The sequence below is a fragment of the Perca flavescens genome, chromosome 22, assembly GCF_004354835.1.
Source record: "Perca flavescens isolate YP-PL-M2 chromosome 22, PFLA_1.0, whole genome shotgun sequence".
Taxonomy (NCBI): domain Eukaryota; kingdom Metazoa; phylum Chordata; class Actinopteri; order Perciformes; family Percidae; genus Perca; species Perca flavescens.
Genome location: NC_041352.1, coordinates 11699343 through 11717055, shown reverse-complemented (window position 1 = coordinate 11717055; position 17713 = coordinate 11699343). Strand labels below are relative to the sequence as shown.

The following is a 17713-nucleotide window of genomic DNA, read 5'->3' as shown; positions in this document are numbered from 1 at the left end:
AAAAAAAAAATAACACAAGTTCACCGCGCCCCTCCCTTTTCCCTCCTGGCTCTAAACACTCTCTCTGAATGAATTAGTGTGCATGTGACAGTTAAAGTTGGCCTGATTGTTGTCAGTGATTATCATGGTAACAAACTTTATACACTGAAATTAGAAAAGTACTGTCACTATGTGTCTCTGATAACCAACATGTTTAGCTGTCCAACAGCCTGCGCAACTTATTCACTTTTCATGTGATTGACCAAACAAGTAACATTATGATCTCATGCCAGAGATGAATACAGATGATCCCACACACAGGAGGCAAATCATGTGGTCACTTTCATAGATAATTCCTGCATTTGCCATTCATCATAGAAATGGATGGGCCGGTCCCAGCGTAGTTCATGGAGCGTGAGTCCTGGAACAGCCATGACCATTTCTACAGTCTCAAAAACCCATTTATTTAAAAAAAATGTGATTCCAGGAAACAGTTGTTTTCCACCCCCATGGGAGAAATAGGAAATACAGTACTGAATTTGCATGGCAGATTAGATCCAGCCCACCTTGGCAAGTCAAGAGAGGGAAGGTTTGAGAGAGTGGAGAATATGTTCTCTTGAAGGTGACAGTTATGCAAATATTATATCACCTGCAAAGGTCCTAAATGGATTAAACAGGACATGAGAGAGAAGAGGATCAGTGCGGTAAAAGGAAAAATAGGAGATGCAAAATGAAGCAATCTTCATTCCTGATCAGAGTTAAAGTTTTTAAAAGTGGACATAGAAAAGAAAAAAAGTGACAAATGTCAAAGAATGTGCAGTAAGTGTTGGATACTGATATTTCAGAGGTTTGAAAATAAGCACACATTATGAGTAAAAATCAACATTGACTGATGTTCAATTGAGGTGTAGGCTATAGACACACAAATAACTTTTGAACACATAAGAAGTTCAATGGGGAGAGGAAGAAATAATGAGGCTTTTAAGCTGAGCCAATGGAGGTAATGGGCTCTGTCCTCCCTCTCCCCCTCTTCCCGTAAGAACATGCTGAGGAAGCTGTTTTGTGGTGGAGCCTTTGCAGCTCCCACAGTAGCAATTAGGAGCCATATTCAACTCTTATACTGTAGCATTCAAAAACCTCTGCTTGACTCTGAGTGCACCTCAATAATTCACACCAAAGTTGACCCCGAACAACAAAACTGAACTAAAAAACAGAGAAGTAACTGTTAGGCTCCACTTAAAACTTAGAAGTTGGAATGTAGCTTGTTTGGATGTATACAAATTTGGATCCACTGCAGCAGACACCATGCTGGTTTACAAGAATCACACTTCACATGTCCTGGGTCAGAGCACAGACTGTGTGGTTTGTGTTGCTTAGCTTCACTTAAAACAAGTCAAAGTTCATAAAGTAGGCCTACTCATATAGGCTACACAAAACCCACACACACGTCCACTGAATGGTTTCCATTAAGGTAACACACACTCATTCCATAAAAGAAAGCAGCCACAGCCTGTTTCGGTACCATGATTTTGGAGGAAGCTTCAAGGGTTTTTTAAAACACTGAAAAGGACAGGGCTGAAAAACATGCATATGGCAATCACATACACACAGAACAGAGCGGAATAATAACATTAAGGCTTAGCCACCATGTTCCGGTGGGTTTAGGGTTGGCTCTGCATTGCTTCTGCTTCCTTTGGAAACAGATGTGATCTGTGAGTCACCCAAGTCACCAATGTGAGTAAGAGCTGCCTGCTGACGCCATTTCTACACGAAACAAAAATGCCGGGAGAATTTTGAACACACACAGAAATACAGGTTCACACCTAGATGTGCATGACGGTATAACCACGCTGAAAAGTCAAGCAAAGGGTCTTGGCTAACATTAGGTTGCTTGAACACACAAAGTCCAAAACTAGGAACGCAAATCACCTATCAGGCACCTTACTCTGCACACACATATCTACAGACACAGGTGTTTATTGCCCCCAACGGCTCCTTCCAGGCAGCGCTGCGACCACTGCCTCCAAGGCACCTAACTAACCATAACTAGTGCCTAATCCTAGTTAGCTCCTTCCAGGCAGCGCTACCTGGAAGGAGCCGTTGGGGGCAAAAAAAACACTGACACACAAACACACACACACAGTTGCAATGTGCTCTAGTTCCACCCTGTCGTGTATCAATTATTTGTCCACCTGGCACGTTATCAGTGATGAGTGTTGAATATTAGCCCAAATATGCAAATTCTGTTCTTTATCAAGAGGCGTTCGCTTACTCACGTTATGTTCAACCACTAAATGAGTGCAGCTCCACAATGGCCTGCCTTACCCATTTATATTTTCAACACTTAGAAGAAATGTACTGGATTCCACTACAGGTCAATCAGACAAAACAAGTCTGTTATTGACAATGTTGAAATTGCAACTTAATCTTCTGCTAATTTACTTTTTTTGTATTCTTATGAGGTCCTTCTGAGGTGCACAGGTGCTTGAATGAGATCAATTGTCTTCTCTTGATGATTTAGGCCAAAGTTAACCATAGTGATACTAAGTCGGAATTTTCTTAAGGACAGAAAGCATGTATTAAGAGATAGTGCAATCTTGATGGCAGATCTGAGCTTTTACTTCTGTACTTATTTGGAGTAAGTTGTTGGGAATGTCCCTTAAAATGGACTTTGGTTTGTTGTACTAAGCAGACAATAGACCACATCAAAGGGTTGGATGTGTGGGGCAAGGACAGCAGGAGTGTGTTTGTCTGCGTAATGACTTTGTTTTACAACCTTCAACACCTGTCGACACTTTGAGCTATGAACCATAATCAAAACTTAGGACACCAAGAAGACTAAAAGCATGCAGACATTCAAGGAGGCATCCAAAAGTATATTTAAGTACACAACTGATCTCCATCTTTTATTACACCATGACACAGATTTCAAATATACATGAGTACCATCCTCTTTAGTTCAGTGTATGATACAGTTATTTACTGTTTCTCATAGCGCATATCGAAAGAGAACAAAAAAAGAACCAAATACCCACTTTAGAAAAAAAAGGTACAATTATCAGAGACACTGCAACACAGAGACAAGATGCAACGGACAGAGAGGGAATAATTATGATCAGTGTTCTCTTTAACTTCACATTGCCAAAACGGATAAACAATAACAGTAGTGATAATGTTCATTATGTATAAGACTCTAAATCAAAACAAATATATACTGTATAATAAAGAACAAAATAGTAAATTGAAGTGCAAATTTCTTTGGATGTCGGAATACGTTTTTTTTTTCATTTAGACATAAATAAGTTATAAAATAGAAGCTGTCAAAACAAACCAGCGACAGACTTTAAAGAAATAAAGGCAAGACAATTTTCCTCGTAGCTTCAAGTATGCGATACTTCTGAGCCGTACAGATACACTGTACAAGGCATTCTAAAACAGAGCCATTTAGGTGTCTTTCAGTTATTCTATAACAAATGCATCTATCGCACAACTCTTCTCTCCAAAATGTCGTTTTAAAATTCTAAATGAAATCCAGCATCCGGCAGAGTTTTGTTTCCTAGAGACGAGTGAAGCTCTTCTGACACAAGAAGTACTGCGCTGAAATCAAATTTTAAGTTGGTGATACTTTCGAGTCCTGAAATGTCCAGGACACAAGTCCCTTGTTGTCACTTTGGGTGCATCTCAATACTGTTCAGTGTCTTCCTCTCTCTCCCATCTTTCTGAAATGACAATGTTGACAACACTGATTCAAAAAAGCAAACCCCCTAGTCCTGGACAATGCTTTCGCCATGATTAAGGAGAGGAAAATGAGCAGAGGGGAAAACCTCAGCTTTCACTGCAAAAAAACATTAATTTTCATCTTTGAAGAGCATGGAGTCCTGCTGCACTGGAGATTTTAAATCAACACAACTTTCAGCAAACCTTGATTTCTTGAAATTGAATAAGCAATACATGTGGTTTCCTGATAATTAAAGCTGAACCAATGCTTTTTTTTCCCCCAGTAGAATGAAATGCTCCCGAAGACAGCAGGAAATCATCAGTTAATTGCAGTGGTCGATCAGTTAGTATTGTGATCACTTCTTTCTCTGGAAGACGTTGGCCAGCATTGCACCAGAGGTGGTTAGTTGACCCATCTTGCTCAGGAACTTGGTTTTGGCATCCTCACCCACCAAACTGGAGGCGATAGACATGGAGCTATGGGGGGGAAGGGGGTAAAGGTTGAATTTGGGGAACAAGGTTAACCCTGTCTTATTACCATATATGGACTGAAAGACAGACACACGCAGAAATACAGTATAAGCACAACAGTAGATACAAATACTTCTGCCCCGATCTGTTGACGAGCTTATGTCAGCCTTTACTCTACTTCTTTAGAGAAGAAATACTGTTTGCCAATACAGCCCCTCCTGATTTTACAGTCTAACGGCTCCATAAGTTCCTCTTTTGAGCTGGTATTCAGACTGAAACAGTGGCCGGTTACAACCTCTGCCAAGCTGCTGCATTGCCCAACAGAAAGACAAACATCATATCTTAACACTCAACTAAAGCCAATGAATGTAGGGAGTTCCGACTGCATTGAATGGTGAACAAAATCACATGACTTTATACCATATAACAACTTGACAATTTGTTATCAAAATGGCTTGTGGCATAAATGTCTCAACTTTTCCTGTGTACTGTGTACCAGTTTGACTATTTCATATATCTTTCTGAAGAAATGTGCATAAGCATGTTAAATGTAATACACTGGAGAATGGAAACTGGCTACAAAGAATTACACCAAAGGTATGTGATGCCACTTCAAAGTCTTTCTGACTGCATTTTTCACTAAGCTGTGATAGCCAGAACATATCAGGGCTTCCAAAATATTTCATACTATGAATAAAAATACATTCTACAAGGTCAAAACTCCTTAGAAGATGCTATACATGCTGTGAAAATAACGATCCAAATGATCAATTATAGTATGAGAAGTCAACGAAAGACTTGACAGACCAAAATGAAAGAGGAACAAAAAAAATCTCTCGGCACAGAGTTTTGAACCTCAGAGTTTAACTGAGGGTTTTTGGGGTGGAACACACCCAAAACAGAGCACATGTGCGCAGAGAGAAGCAGACATATACACACTTCTTACATCCATACTGTATATGCAAAGTTCTCTTTTTAATGAGCTCCAAAACACATGTTGACAAGATGGGAGAAACATCTTTTAAAAGACACCCACAGTATGGCCCGTGTCCCAGCCTCTTAGCTTTACCAAAACAACTCCCCTCATTTTTCTTCTCTCTCTCTCTCTCTCACTGTGAAGATACCCACATAATGAGTGTGGTTCCAACACTCTTACATGTTCTCCTCTTCCCTGGGGATAAACCCACAATACGGGCCCAGTTCCAACACTGTTAAATGCCCCCTCTCCTAACAGTAGGACTACTTCTCCCCCCTCCAAATTCTTCTTAACTACCGCTTTAAGGCCATCGCTTGTTGCTGTCACTGCCTCTCATGCAATAATAACCAATATTTTTCAAATTATTTCAGACAAAGTGGCAGTGTGAATGAGATGTTCTCACCCTTGTGCGTCTGCCATTCCTCTGTTTTCCACCTTGATTTCACACTCCTTGATCATAGAACTCAGAATAACCTGTGCAGGATATGACAGAGACAGATCAAACTGAAAGGTTAACTTCCCAAAAATTTCTTTGTAAAAATAAAAAAAAACCACTACCTGAATCTCATGAGTTACTAAAAGCATTTTTAACTACTGGAGTGGTAGACAGAATGGCGTGTGGTCTAATTCTGTCCCAACGGGACTTTTATGCATTTGTATGTTTTTTAATGCTTTAAAAGTTCCAGTTTGGAAAATAATTCCTGTCTTAGAATCTGGTATGCAGACTTCACAGAAAGAGCGGATGTGTACAGAGGAAAAGAATCAGCTGATCATTAGTCAGCCTCGGGAAAACGCTCACATGAAATGGATCGCATGAGATTCTGAGACACAAATAAAAATGGCAGAGGTGTGTGTATGAGTGTGTCTGAGAAAGAGGTGAAGAATCAGGCTGTCTGTCTTTACCGATATTATGCGAGATCCGTTGAGAAAAACAGACAGAAAGAGGGAGACGGTGCGGCCCATCAGTGCGTGAGTATGCGGACGAGAGACTACGCGCGTGCATTGTGAGTTTTAGAGTCAGTGTCTGAATACGTGTATGGAATCCCCGCGTGCAGGAGTGTTTCTTGACCTCGTGCTCAGGAGAGAGTTGCTCCATGTCGGCGCGGAGACACCTGAGGCCAGGCAGGAAGTGGTTGACCATCACCTCCTCAGAAATGACTGCACAGGAAGTTAAGGACGGGAATGAAAAACTAGTACAGTTTCAAATGCCAGTTGATCCAAATCACCTTGCAGCCCCATGAATGCATTACACTTCATAGAGTAGGAATCAAAACGCTATGTTGTCACTATCTGGGCGGGTTTCAGAAAGCCAAATGGGGGTGTTCCCTTTAAAATGAACTGATCTGGAAATTTAATTAATGAGAAAAGACAGCAAAACCAACACATTTTTAACTGAAAATAGCTGTATATATAGCTTTACAGTGCTAAACTGCTCATGGTCACTGTAAGAAGAAGAACAAGAAAAAAACCCTAGTTTATACATTTTAATAACTCTCTTATGTATAAATCTCAGAGTGGAGATGTAATGCCTTATCTATCCAGATGTTTTTGTTTTTCTCACAACATGGATAGACATGGAAACTAAAAAGATGGTGTTTTTAAGGCCAAGCAGTTGCAAATACTTTTTTTGGATAGTGCTTCCAGGCATTACAGAGGGGTGGATTTTACTTAAAGATCATTTAAAATATAAAAAGAAAATCTGTCAGTGAATGAAGTGAAAATATTTTCATTTGATTGTACAAACCTTAACATATATGTATTGCTATATGGCACCAAAGTAGGTTGACACAAACTCAAATTTTCAGCACAATGGTACTTTGTCCAGGATTGTATGTATTCTGCCACCTGTCATAGCCAGTGGAGCTATACGCAACACAGAGTGAATAAATCTATATATAGAGAGAGATAGGAATGCAAAATTTCAGAGCTTGTCACACTGATTACATGAGAAAGAAGTGCAGAGGGAGGTAAAGCCTCTGAGGTTAGGGCTATACCTCCTGGACACTACTGCACTGTGAAATCACAGCCTGACAAAGATCCACAGGAATGAACCCCAGACCAGCTGTCCTCTACATGTGTATGTATGCGTGTGTGTGTGTGTGTGTGTGTCGGGTGGGGTTGAGTGAGAAGAGTGGAGTAGAGAGAGGAATAAGAGTGTGAGAAAAGGGAAATAGTAAGAGGAGAAACAATCACAGAAGAGAAGGGTGAAAGAGACAGAGCAGAGGTAATGTAAACGTGAGTCCTATCCTGGGAACTGTTACCAACAATTGAGGTTGATGTTCAGTCCCTCCCTCCTCTCATGCGCGTTCTCCCTCTCTCTCATCCTTTCCTTTGCTCAAACAGCCCTGTAATTACCTCTAGCCCCAAAATGGTGGCAGCTTATTTTCCCTTTCTCCTCCTGCCAAATGACAGGCAAACTCTGCCAACACACACAGTGAACCACAAACTCAGGCACCGGGGCCACGCTGATACGTACCACACAGTTATACAGGCACATTCAGGAGCACATCTAACCAGTGCAGCTAGCTTATTGTAACGGACCTTCCCACTGACTCACAGTTACAACAGCTAACCCCGAATCCAAGCCAACCATGACACAGACTTCTAGTAAATCCTTTGGAAATACTTAAAAAAGTATGTGTGAGCTGACAAGGGAACTGCACATTTCTTCCCCCTTAAGTTTCACAAGATTATCTGACTGTTAACTTATAAGTACAGTATATAGCTAGTATCAGGACTTTAAATAAAATTCCCCCTAGAGGAAGTAAATCCAAGCTGACCAGTATATGGCCCCGCTTACACAGACCATTCGGTTTGACCTATAGAAGGATACAGCAGCAGGAGAGGGCACTGTAGGCCTCAAACAGCTGGGTGGCGATGTCAATCCTCTTGCTCTCCACCGTCTGGCTGTTGTTAGCCAGCGCAAGCTTGTGAAGATGCGGTAACACGACTGGAAGAATAAAAATAAAATACAGACAAAAAGTTAGTGCACATGAGAGGCAGAGACCAATAAAAAGTAATAGATTAGACTTAGTTTACTATTGCAATCTTTTTTTTAAATGTATTTGTGTCCTTACACTCATCTCTAAAGCGTGGCTCTGCATTAGGTCCAACCCTTCCAAACGTCCTGATGATCTCCATGTGCAAAGAGTGCTGATCATGATACTGAGGGTCTTCCAGGAATGATGCCAGCTGCATTTTTACACGCTCCAGCAGCTACACACACGCACAGAAAGGATGTTTGTACATGTTTTATAGTTTTTATAGTTCAGCATATTAGCCACGTGTGCAGTCAGTTTCCTACCTCTTTTTGGGTGACTGTCTCCATGATGGTACCAAAGGCAGGGATAGTAGATATCCTCACTGAGCTAAAAGCAGCAGGAGAGCAAGACAATGGTTTGACCATTCATAGTCACTGTTACACTATTTTAGGCATTCTCCAATTTCTCAATAAGAGTGCCTTTATGCAGGAATCAGAATTAGTAAAATATTATCTGCACATCATTTGCAGATTTATTTGAAAAGGTTTAAATCATGGGATTGTTTAACCACATCAACCACAACTTGTGAGCCTCAGGTTACGTCAATAGTACGGAAGCCCCAATCAGGTTTCCTGGGGCTATTTTGGCACCTATGCGTTTTCCTTTTCTTTTTGTCACGTAACCTTGTCTTGTCCGTCATGTACCTTTTGTCTGTTTGTAACCAAAACCGTAAAGTGTCTTTGAGTGTTTAGAAAAACACTATAAAATGAGTGTATTATTATCATTTTCAGATTTTTTAAATAATGTTACTAACTCAGTCAAATTGACAGGAATTATGTTTGTTTTTTTCAAGTGCCCGGTAAGCATTAATTCTAAAACCACAAAGAAATAGTACTACTTTGGTTTAAACATGTTCTAGGTTTTATCCAACTATAATAATGACATGCTAGTAACCACAGTGATGACGGAGTTGGTTGCTCACGTAGTGGAGAGCCATACAACAGCCAACAGCTTTGTTGATCTACTAAGTTTATATTTGACTGGGCAGTTCTAATGACCATCTGATTTCCATTGATCTATTTAGATCTGTTATTTTCTTAAAATCTGGCCAATCAATTGACCCATCAAATATATAAAAAGGTACACAATAGGGATTATTTGCCTGATAACCGATAAAGTTAATGAATTAAAAAGTGCGCTATTTTGGCTCCACTACAGCTCTGTGTCTAAGTCTGACTTAATGTCCCGCCCACAACACTATCTGACTATCTTTTACTGTATATTATGTTGAAAGTTTCCAGTGTATTAAATAATTGCTTAAAGCATTTAAACAAAGTTTTGTGTTGGAGTTTGTAACATTCCAAAATCTTAATTTTGACTTAAAGATTTTCATTTTCACTATAAATGCATATCTGCTCCAAATATCGGTTATCGGGTTCATTAACTCAAAAATTGGTTTCGGCCTTAAAAAAACACTATCGGTTGATCCTTAGTACACAAAATGACCTATGTTTCAAAACCTTCCTCGTATCGGAATTCTCTACAACATAAAACTAGCTAAATGGGGCCAATAATAATTTGACCCTGATCTACATTGAACCCTAGATTAGATCTTTAAAGAATATTCATCACATTATTCTTGAGCTAATAATCCCAATAAAAGCTAACAAAAAATGTTTTAAATTAAAAATACTAAAACATAATAATGCATAATAAAAACATATCTGCCATTACTCAATGATTATGATGAACTGTGATAAGCAAGATTAATGGGTGCTGGTAGGGTGATGTTAGATAATCATTCCACTCTCAGGAGAAGCAGGAAAGACCAAAAGATACACTTGAGCCATCTTGAACTCTATAGTCCGCTGATCGTCCTGGACACAGCAAGATACGTGAAGGATACCATGCCAAAAATGGTACAATTTTAAAATAAATATATATTGAATCTACGAGTCGGGTCAAGTGTATATCCATTAGCATGTGAATTTCAATACAGAGAATGAGATGAGAAGGGCTGCATTCCAACAGTGTTGCCACTAATTTCATCATCTTGTCTAATCACAATCATGAAAGCTGGATGTACACTGGCAGCCCAAAAGGTTTTCTTTTTGCTTGTAGAAGAGATACTCTTGGAACAACTGTCAATTCATTGCATGTTTATACTGCAATTAAAAGGACAAATGTGTGCCACAAGATCAAACTAGGGTAGAATTAAATTTTCATCCAACTTAAAATGTTGTAGCCAATCACTGGGGATCCAGATCAGAGGATCATTGAAGGATGATACAGGATACAGGAAGAGAGGCAAATTACATCAGGCTCTAGTTTCCTCTCCCACTACATAGTTGTGGTGGTTAACGAAGCTGCCTCTGATTTACCCTCAGATGTACTGAAGGGTTTTGTTTTCACAAGAGCTTTTTTTTCATTAAAGCTCAGCGAGACACATTTCTAGGAGGACACTGCTTCACACTGTAAGGATGCAGCCCATAAAATGACAATGTTTACAGAGAGGTTTTCTTGTGTCGATTGACTCACAATTCAGGCCCACTGCACAGAGTTATAAGGGCCGGAGCCGCACGGCGATCTACTAATGCTTCACTCATGCCTCGGAGAACCAACTGCAAACCCACCACAGAGCAGGATGAGAGAGAGGGAGAGGCAGGGTGGGAGGAGACAGAGACAGGAGGAGGGAGGGAAAGATAGAGGGGGGGGGAAGGGAAGAGGTAAAGATAATATGGAAGATAGAGAGGGAGAAAGAGGGGGAAAATAGAGTGACAGGATAAAACTGAGAAAGACGGGGTGAAAATAACCAACCACTAGCTGACAGATCGGTCAGGAGGAGGGGCCCTGCTTAAACGGAGTTGGGTGGGGAGGAAGAGGGGTTACAGATGAGCATGCTTGGACTGTGCTATTGACGAATGCAAGCAATGTGCACGCACAAATCTGAACTGGTTAGTATTGCAGACTGATGAGAGCTGGCGTGGGTTAGTGATGCAAACATGCAAAGTGTTAGGGTTAACAGGGGTTGTGCTGATAAACCACCCCATGGCCCAGCCTAAACCTACACAGGAGCAACTCCACACAACCACTGACAACTATGCCAACTATGCCATTCAAAAGGAGAATTATATGGAGAACATGAAGAATCTGAAATTGTAAGAAGTTGATATTAAATGGAATAAATAATTTATCAATGAAGGCAGTGTCTTGAGAAATTGTTTTGTGCTGGATTTGCGGCTGGCAGGTACAGACTTGTTTCAGTGTGATAGTTCTCAGGCGGCAAAGAGAAGGGGGGAGAGAGACGCGGTGCGATTTATTGTTGTTGTTGTTGTTCCACTTACATTTCAGGGTCGGAAGACAGTGTGATGAGAGCCGGCACCACTCTCTGAGCTACCAGCGTCTCATTCACCCCCTTCACGAGCAGCTGTTCGGATTGGACAGAGCCAGGCGTGATGTCACAGAGGTGGGCGGGGCATTGGGACAAGAGCGAGCAACACCGCCAATAGATAGAGAGAAAAGGGAGGGGAAAAAAAAGAAGCAAAACAGAAAAGGGGAGGGGAAAAAGAAAAGAAAAAACAAACACAAAAAGATAGGAAGAAAGTGATATACAATGCCAAAAACCATAGCTGCAAGGCACGAAACGGCACTGCATGTATCGAGCAAGTGTGTACACACACAATCACAGACACGCAAACAAAAACACAAACACACACACACACAAACACACACATATGTATGCAGAAGGAATGGCGAAGCCAAGATAGCTAAACTGAACAAATAATTTTACATCTCTTTCCACAGACTCCAGGTCAGATTAGTATTTAATAAATTTTAAATTGATAAAATGGTTGACAAATCTGATCTGGGATCTGTGGTAGAGGACCACAATTCAACCCACAGTTTCAGCAATGGTGGACAGCTAGTCACTATGGAATGGTGACAGTGGGGTGTGTTGGGAAAGGGCAAGAACTTCACAAAACGGGGGGGGGGGGGACACATGAATACAGCCTACCACTCCTCCTCCCCCAAAGTTTAGAACAACATAGGGCGATTCTACTGCTATACCTAGATCATCATTCAGATCTAAAGTGTGCACAGATCTCAAAAGGACAGGGAGATGTGATTTGTTATGGTGGTTTAAGGCCAGGACTTTTGCCTTGACAACGTGAAAAAACAAGGAAACTGTTGTCGCCCTTGAAAAATAGTAGTAGTATTATATTTCAACAAGAAAAAAAAAAAGTTAAAAACAATATTCATGAGAAAACATTTCTGATTGAATTATACTTTCCAACAACACTGAAAAGGAACAGGCCTTGAACTCTTTTTGACTATACGTTCAGGTTGCTGACTTTAGTCTTTCTCTGACATGCAGCAGATATTTATGTAGTCCACTCTGAGACCAGTGCACAGTGAAATGTCTGATGTCACTTAGGAGGGTCTAGTCATACAGATTGAACCAGGCCACTTTTGAGCTACAGTAGACTTCACTCACTAATTGCATGTTAAACAGCAGGAATAGCAAGCAGAGCTAGCACATGTACAGCAAAAAGGTAAACATCTATAATGTATGACTGCACAATTGCGTATGACTGCAATTTTGTCTCAATAATACACTACGTATAATTATATTTAGAATGCATTGTCTATTGTGAAATTTAGATGCTTTAATAGGATAATTAAATAACTACAGATAATCACAAAACACAACAAATTAATCTAAATGACCATTGTATCCATAACTGTGCAGCTGTGTTATATTCTACTACTATATATAACGTAATCATTTACTCTTATGTCTTGCTAACATGTGTCATTGTTGATACAATTTAAGGTAAAATTGATATCTGATAAATATGATAAAAATGATAATATATGATCTGTGTGTGTGTGTGTGTGTGTGTGTTTTCTACCTCAAACATCCGTGCTGCAGTACACCGTACCAGTGCAGAGGTATGGACTACCCCATACCACAGAACAGTGAGCAGCAGTTCATGGTACACTGGGTTGGCACTGAAAAGAGAGCATAACATAAATACTAGGTAATATTGTCAGCTGTCAACCAACAACTGACTTTCAAAACTGTGAGAGAATAGTTTTTTTTCCTGCATTTCAATTAGTCTATACAGAAGGAAGTGTGTGTCTAAGCAAGTCATCATATTTTTTAAAAGAGGAGATATTTTGTATCACAAAAAAACAAGTAAATACAAATGCAACCTATTCAATCTGCTGTTGTAATACTCATTACCTAGACCATTGTTAACATTGTGAATGTGTGAAGCATCACTCTGAACTGCTATAGTGTTTACTTCACCATCATATTACATCAACTATGATTTTCAGAGCAGTTACATTACTCAAGCATGTTACAATTTGTTTGAAACCATCTGTGATAGTTTTTATTTAATTTATTTTCTTTTTGATACTTGCTTTGCTGATAGTTATTAACATATCAGCTACTAGAATTGATCAGCTTTTATGTGTGTCAGCATCGGTTTTTCTCAAAGATTATGCCATTTGTTGCACGGATATTTGTGTGGGTGAACAACAGTAATATTATATTATTTTTAAAAAAATACCTAAAAAACGTGTGTGTGTGTGTGTGTTTGTGTGTCTGTCTGTCTCACCCCAGCTCTACAAAGGAGGCCTTCAGGCTGTCAAGAGGTGCATGGGACAGAGACAGGGTTGTCATAACATCCTCCAGGAAACCCACCAACAACTTGCGATCTTCATCCTGTACAGAAATCATAGAATGTTTATCAGTTACATCATGTAGGCAACAAATACATTAACATCTACATTATAATATGTACATATGTGTGCACGTTTCTACAGATCAGTTAGAATATTTGGGGACAGCATAAAATCTTTTGTCAACATGAGTTGGAATGGGTTGCTCTGAACAATGTTTTGTTGGAAGTGTTGTGTTGAAAGGTAAATTAATTTATAAATTAATTTATAAATACATTTTGTGAACCTAAAATCAAAACAAAAACACAAAAACATGTGGTGGCTTGATGTGTTTTTAGTTTCTTTTAAGTGGAATTTCCCTTGTGACAAAGAAATGACTCAAAATGTAATGTAGTTCACACTACATAAATACTATGACATAAACGAAAGAATAGGGGCCAAAAATACTCAATACATCAACTTCAATTCATTCACTCTATTATTTGGCTGAAATCTGCTATTAACTTACCTGGTTATAACAAGTAAGCACTCCAGTGGCATAGATGGGGACTGTAGCTTTAGTGAGAATATCATTCCCTGCTGAAACATCTGACAGAGGAATAAAACAGAACAAAATAGGTAAACATTTCCCTGTATGCACAATTTTGGGTCACGCACGCACGTACATATTTTAATAACTTCTTTATTTTTGTTTTAATGATTTAGTTTTTTAACTATTTATCTGATTAATTGGTCAAAATTCTTACTAACGGTTAACAGGTAAACGGTTAATCATTAACATTAACTACCCTAACCCTATATCATGTGAATTACCATTATCTGCTTTGCCCAATTAATCAGGGACATTACAAATACACCAATGTACATTTAAACATGACAGGACATGATTAGGTAAGGTACAGTCTAGTATATTGTGCTAGGCATTTGGTAGCATGACGGTGTCTGTAATAATGTGTCTAGCATGCATTACATCCTTGTGGTTTTACAAAAATCTACTGAAAAGGATGACTGGGTCACACTGACATAGGGCTGGGCGATAAATCAATTTCATCGATTAACTCGAATGTGTAGTTAACGTTGATTTGTTTAAATGAAAATCTTTTTTTTCGCCGACGCTCTCCTCTGGGCTCCCGTAGTTCCGAACGGACTCAGCCCTCCCCCCGCGCGTTTACCATAGAGATACACAAACAACATGGCAGCGACAGGGACTAACATTAGTTTTTTTCTTACTAGTCTTTTCATTACTTACTTAACCAAAAGAACTGGCAGCTCGTGGTGCTCTGTACCCGGCTGACAGTCACCTATTCTCGGATAACTGAACCACCAACTACAGCTGACCTGATGGAGCACCATGCGGAGCACCAGAGCTGGTGTTGAGGAACTCTGTTGCGGCTCAACACATCTACTATACCGCTGGTACGACGATCTGTGACGGAGGTCTGTAGCTGCTTAAACAACTAGCAATCGCCGCTTTGTAGCACGGAACTCCTCTTTGACGTTTTTTTTTACCGCTAGTTACTACGAAGGAGCTTGCTCCAGGTGTGCTGCATTCAAGAGACCATGGGACTTTAATGTACGTTACTCAGCAACAGGTGAAAATAGGGTCAAGGTTGCGCGACTAAAGTCAAAATGATTTGAACTTTTGGCAAGGAACGAGAAGTGAATTACCTGTATGTGTGAAAACAGCTTTATTGAATATATATATCTTAATTATATAATTTTGTCATTCCCCTGCAAAACAATGGTAGGGAAAACACTCAAACAAATTTCTATTTCCACACATTTGGCATGAATAATCATAATGGTATACATGCCCCATGTGTGTGTGCATGTGTGTGTATGAGTCAAAACAAAATAAAGTTAAAACTTGTTTTGAACAATTTCTTTGTCGTCTGCAGATTGATTTTAAGGAGGGAGGGGGAATCGATTTAAATCTTAAATCGGATTTTTTGTGAAGAAATTTTTTTTTGTTTGGCCATATCACCCAGCCCTACACAGACATAAACACAGACTAGGAAGCAGTACAAAACACATTTCATAAATGGCCACAATACCAAAGCTAAATCACTTGGCAGCCAGTTCAGACCAAGCACCTCTTATAACTACAGAAACATGTCCGGAATCCATAAAAAAAGGAGGGGAACACCCGTAACTGACTTCAAATAGCTTGTTTACATCAACACTGTCTGCGCCTGAACTCCACCTACCAACATTCTCTTGAGAGAGCTGAAAACATCTTACAACAAATGCACATCTGTGTGTTTATGTGTAGGTTTAATAGCACTCACCAACATTCTCTTCAGATAGTCGGAGGATCTCTTGAAACTGTGGTTTAACCTATAAGGGTCATGAGGATAAACAAAATGTCATCAGTACATTTATAAATATCATTGAAATTTAAATTAAAAAGTTACTCTGTAGTGAGTACTAAACAAATATTTCAGAAACAAATAAACAGCATTTTGCATCATTTCTGACAGGTCTAATGTTGCTTAAGTGAAAAGTGAAGTACTGCTTTGTGAGAATTTTAGCTAAATGTGTGAATCCTAGGACATAAGAAAACTAAAATAGTGCATACATTTCACACTCAGAATTTAGACACTTGAAATGGCTGAAAATTTATAAATAGTAGCACAGTATTTTTCCGTTCTCAGGGGAATGTTTCATTTCTAGTCATATAGGGCTGGATATCGTTCAAAAATATTCAATACCGATACCAAGACCGTGACTTTGATACCTGTTCCTAAACTATGCTTTTTTCTATACCAATTTTATAAAACAAAAATAAATTACTGTGCGTAACGTAAAGTTTTTCCTGCGTGTCCCTACGGCATGTAATGTTAGACAGCCAATCCCAAACATTAGATCTTGGTAGATGCATGTTGCATGCTTATTGGCTTACTGATGCTGATGAGATTTACACCTTATGATGAACGACAAGGCATTTTTTGATACTCTGTACTTGAGAGGCAATTTGGTCACTGCCTAAAAAGTATTGAATTCGGTACCCAGCCTTAGAGTCATATGGTTCTACCTTAGTGTTGGTAAAAATCTTGCCGAAGGTGCGACAGAGCCTCCAGAAGAAGCGAGAGAACTCATGTACGCAGGTCGATGAGGTCACATTGATACGACCCACGATCTCTATGAGCTGCGGGAGGCTGGAGACAAAGCAGAGCAGGGTGTGTGATTGTTTGTGTATGCTTTTGTGATACTATGTGCAAAGCTTTCTGTGTATACTGTATATATGACTTTGGTGTGTGCATTTCTCACAGTTGGTTGACCACCCATAGCAGGCTGTCCCAGCCGGTGGTTCCTTCATGTTCTAGCTGGTAGTCGTAGAGTAGCAGCAGGGCACTCAGCATCTCCCTGCTGCCGATGATGGTCGCCACGTCCTGGAGGGGAGAAGCTGGCCTGGGGAACCGGGTCACTGCAGGACCAAAGACACAGGAACAGAATAGAAACTTGTTACTTCTGTGTGTGTGTGTTTGTGTCTGTGTCGGTGTGTGTGTGTGTCCTACCCTCTATTGCAGATATGTCTCCGGTGAGTTTGGCACTGCTGGTGAATGGTGCGTTCTGCAGCACCACAGCAAACAGAGGAGGGGTGAGAGACTGCAGGGCTGACAGGAACACATGTAGCTTGTGTTCATCCAGACCGTGCTCTCCTTGCTACAAAAAGAGGGAGGTATAAAAGGCAAACGAGAAATAAAGACAGCAAAAGTGAGGAAGTGCAACTGTTTGTGTGGTGCCAAAATCTGTAGCTTGGAAATAAAGTGTTGTTATATGTACCATCAACACAACATTAATGCTTTTGTAGATTGCATTAGTATGTAGTAATGAGAGAGATCAAGGAGGACAAGAGGCTATTCATATGGTGTGTTCATCCAGACTTCTTTATAGG

At 39.9% G+C, this 17713-nt stretch overlaps 1 protein-coding gene across 5 annotated transcripts in view; it reads right to left on the bottom strand.

Annotated features, from left to right (window-relative positions):
- Positions 1-2854: 2854 nt before the first annotated feature.
- The window catches only part of relch (RAB11 binding and LisH domain, coiled-coil and HEAT repeat containing), a 37661-nt gene continuing 22802 nt past the window's right edge, over positions 2855-17713 (bottom strand). For 2 of the 5 annotated variants that reach the window (XM_028569152.1, XM_028569154.1), the window contains 14 exons: positions 17334-17481; positions 17086-17242; positions 16850-16973; positions 16104-16152; positions 14324-14403; positions 13752-13858; positions 13038-13137; positions 11469-11551; positions 8448-8511; positions 8221-8359; positions 7977-8093; positions 6213-6301; positions 5547-5617; positions 2855-4173 (listed from right to left, as the gene is read on the bottom strand). In XM_028569152.1, coding sequence (XP_028424953.1) covers positions 4053-4173; positions 5547-5617; positions 6213-6301; positions 7977-8093; positions 8221-8359; positions 8448-8511; positions 11469-11551; positions 13038-13137; positions 13752-13858; positions 14324-14403; positions 16104-16152; positions 16850-16973; positions 17086-17242; positions 17334-17481 — 1449 coding nt within the window. In that variant the 3' untranslated portion in view covers positions 2855-4052. Of the gene's footprint in view, positions 4174-5546; positions 5618-6212; positions 6302-7976; positions 8094-8220; positions 8360-8447; positions 8512-10662; positions 10746-11468; positions 11552-13037; positions 13138-13751; positions 13859-14323; positions 14404-16103; positions 16153-16849; positions 16974-17085; positions 17243-17333; positions 17482-17713 lie in introns of those variants that run through there. The other 3 variants (XM_028569153.1, XM_028569155.1, XR_003691495.1) reach the window with 2 other exon arrangements.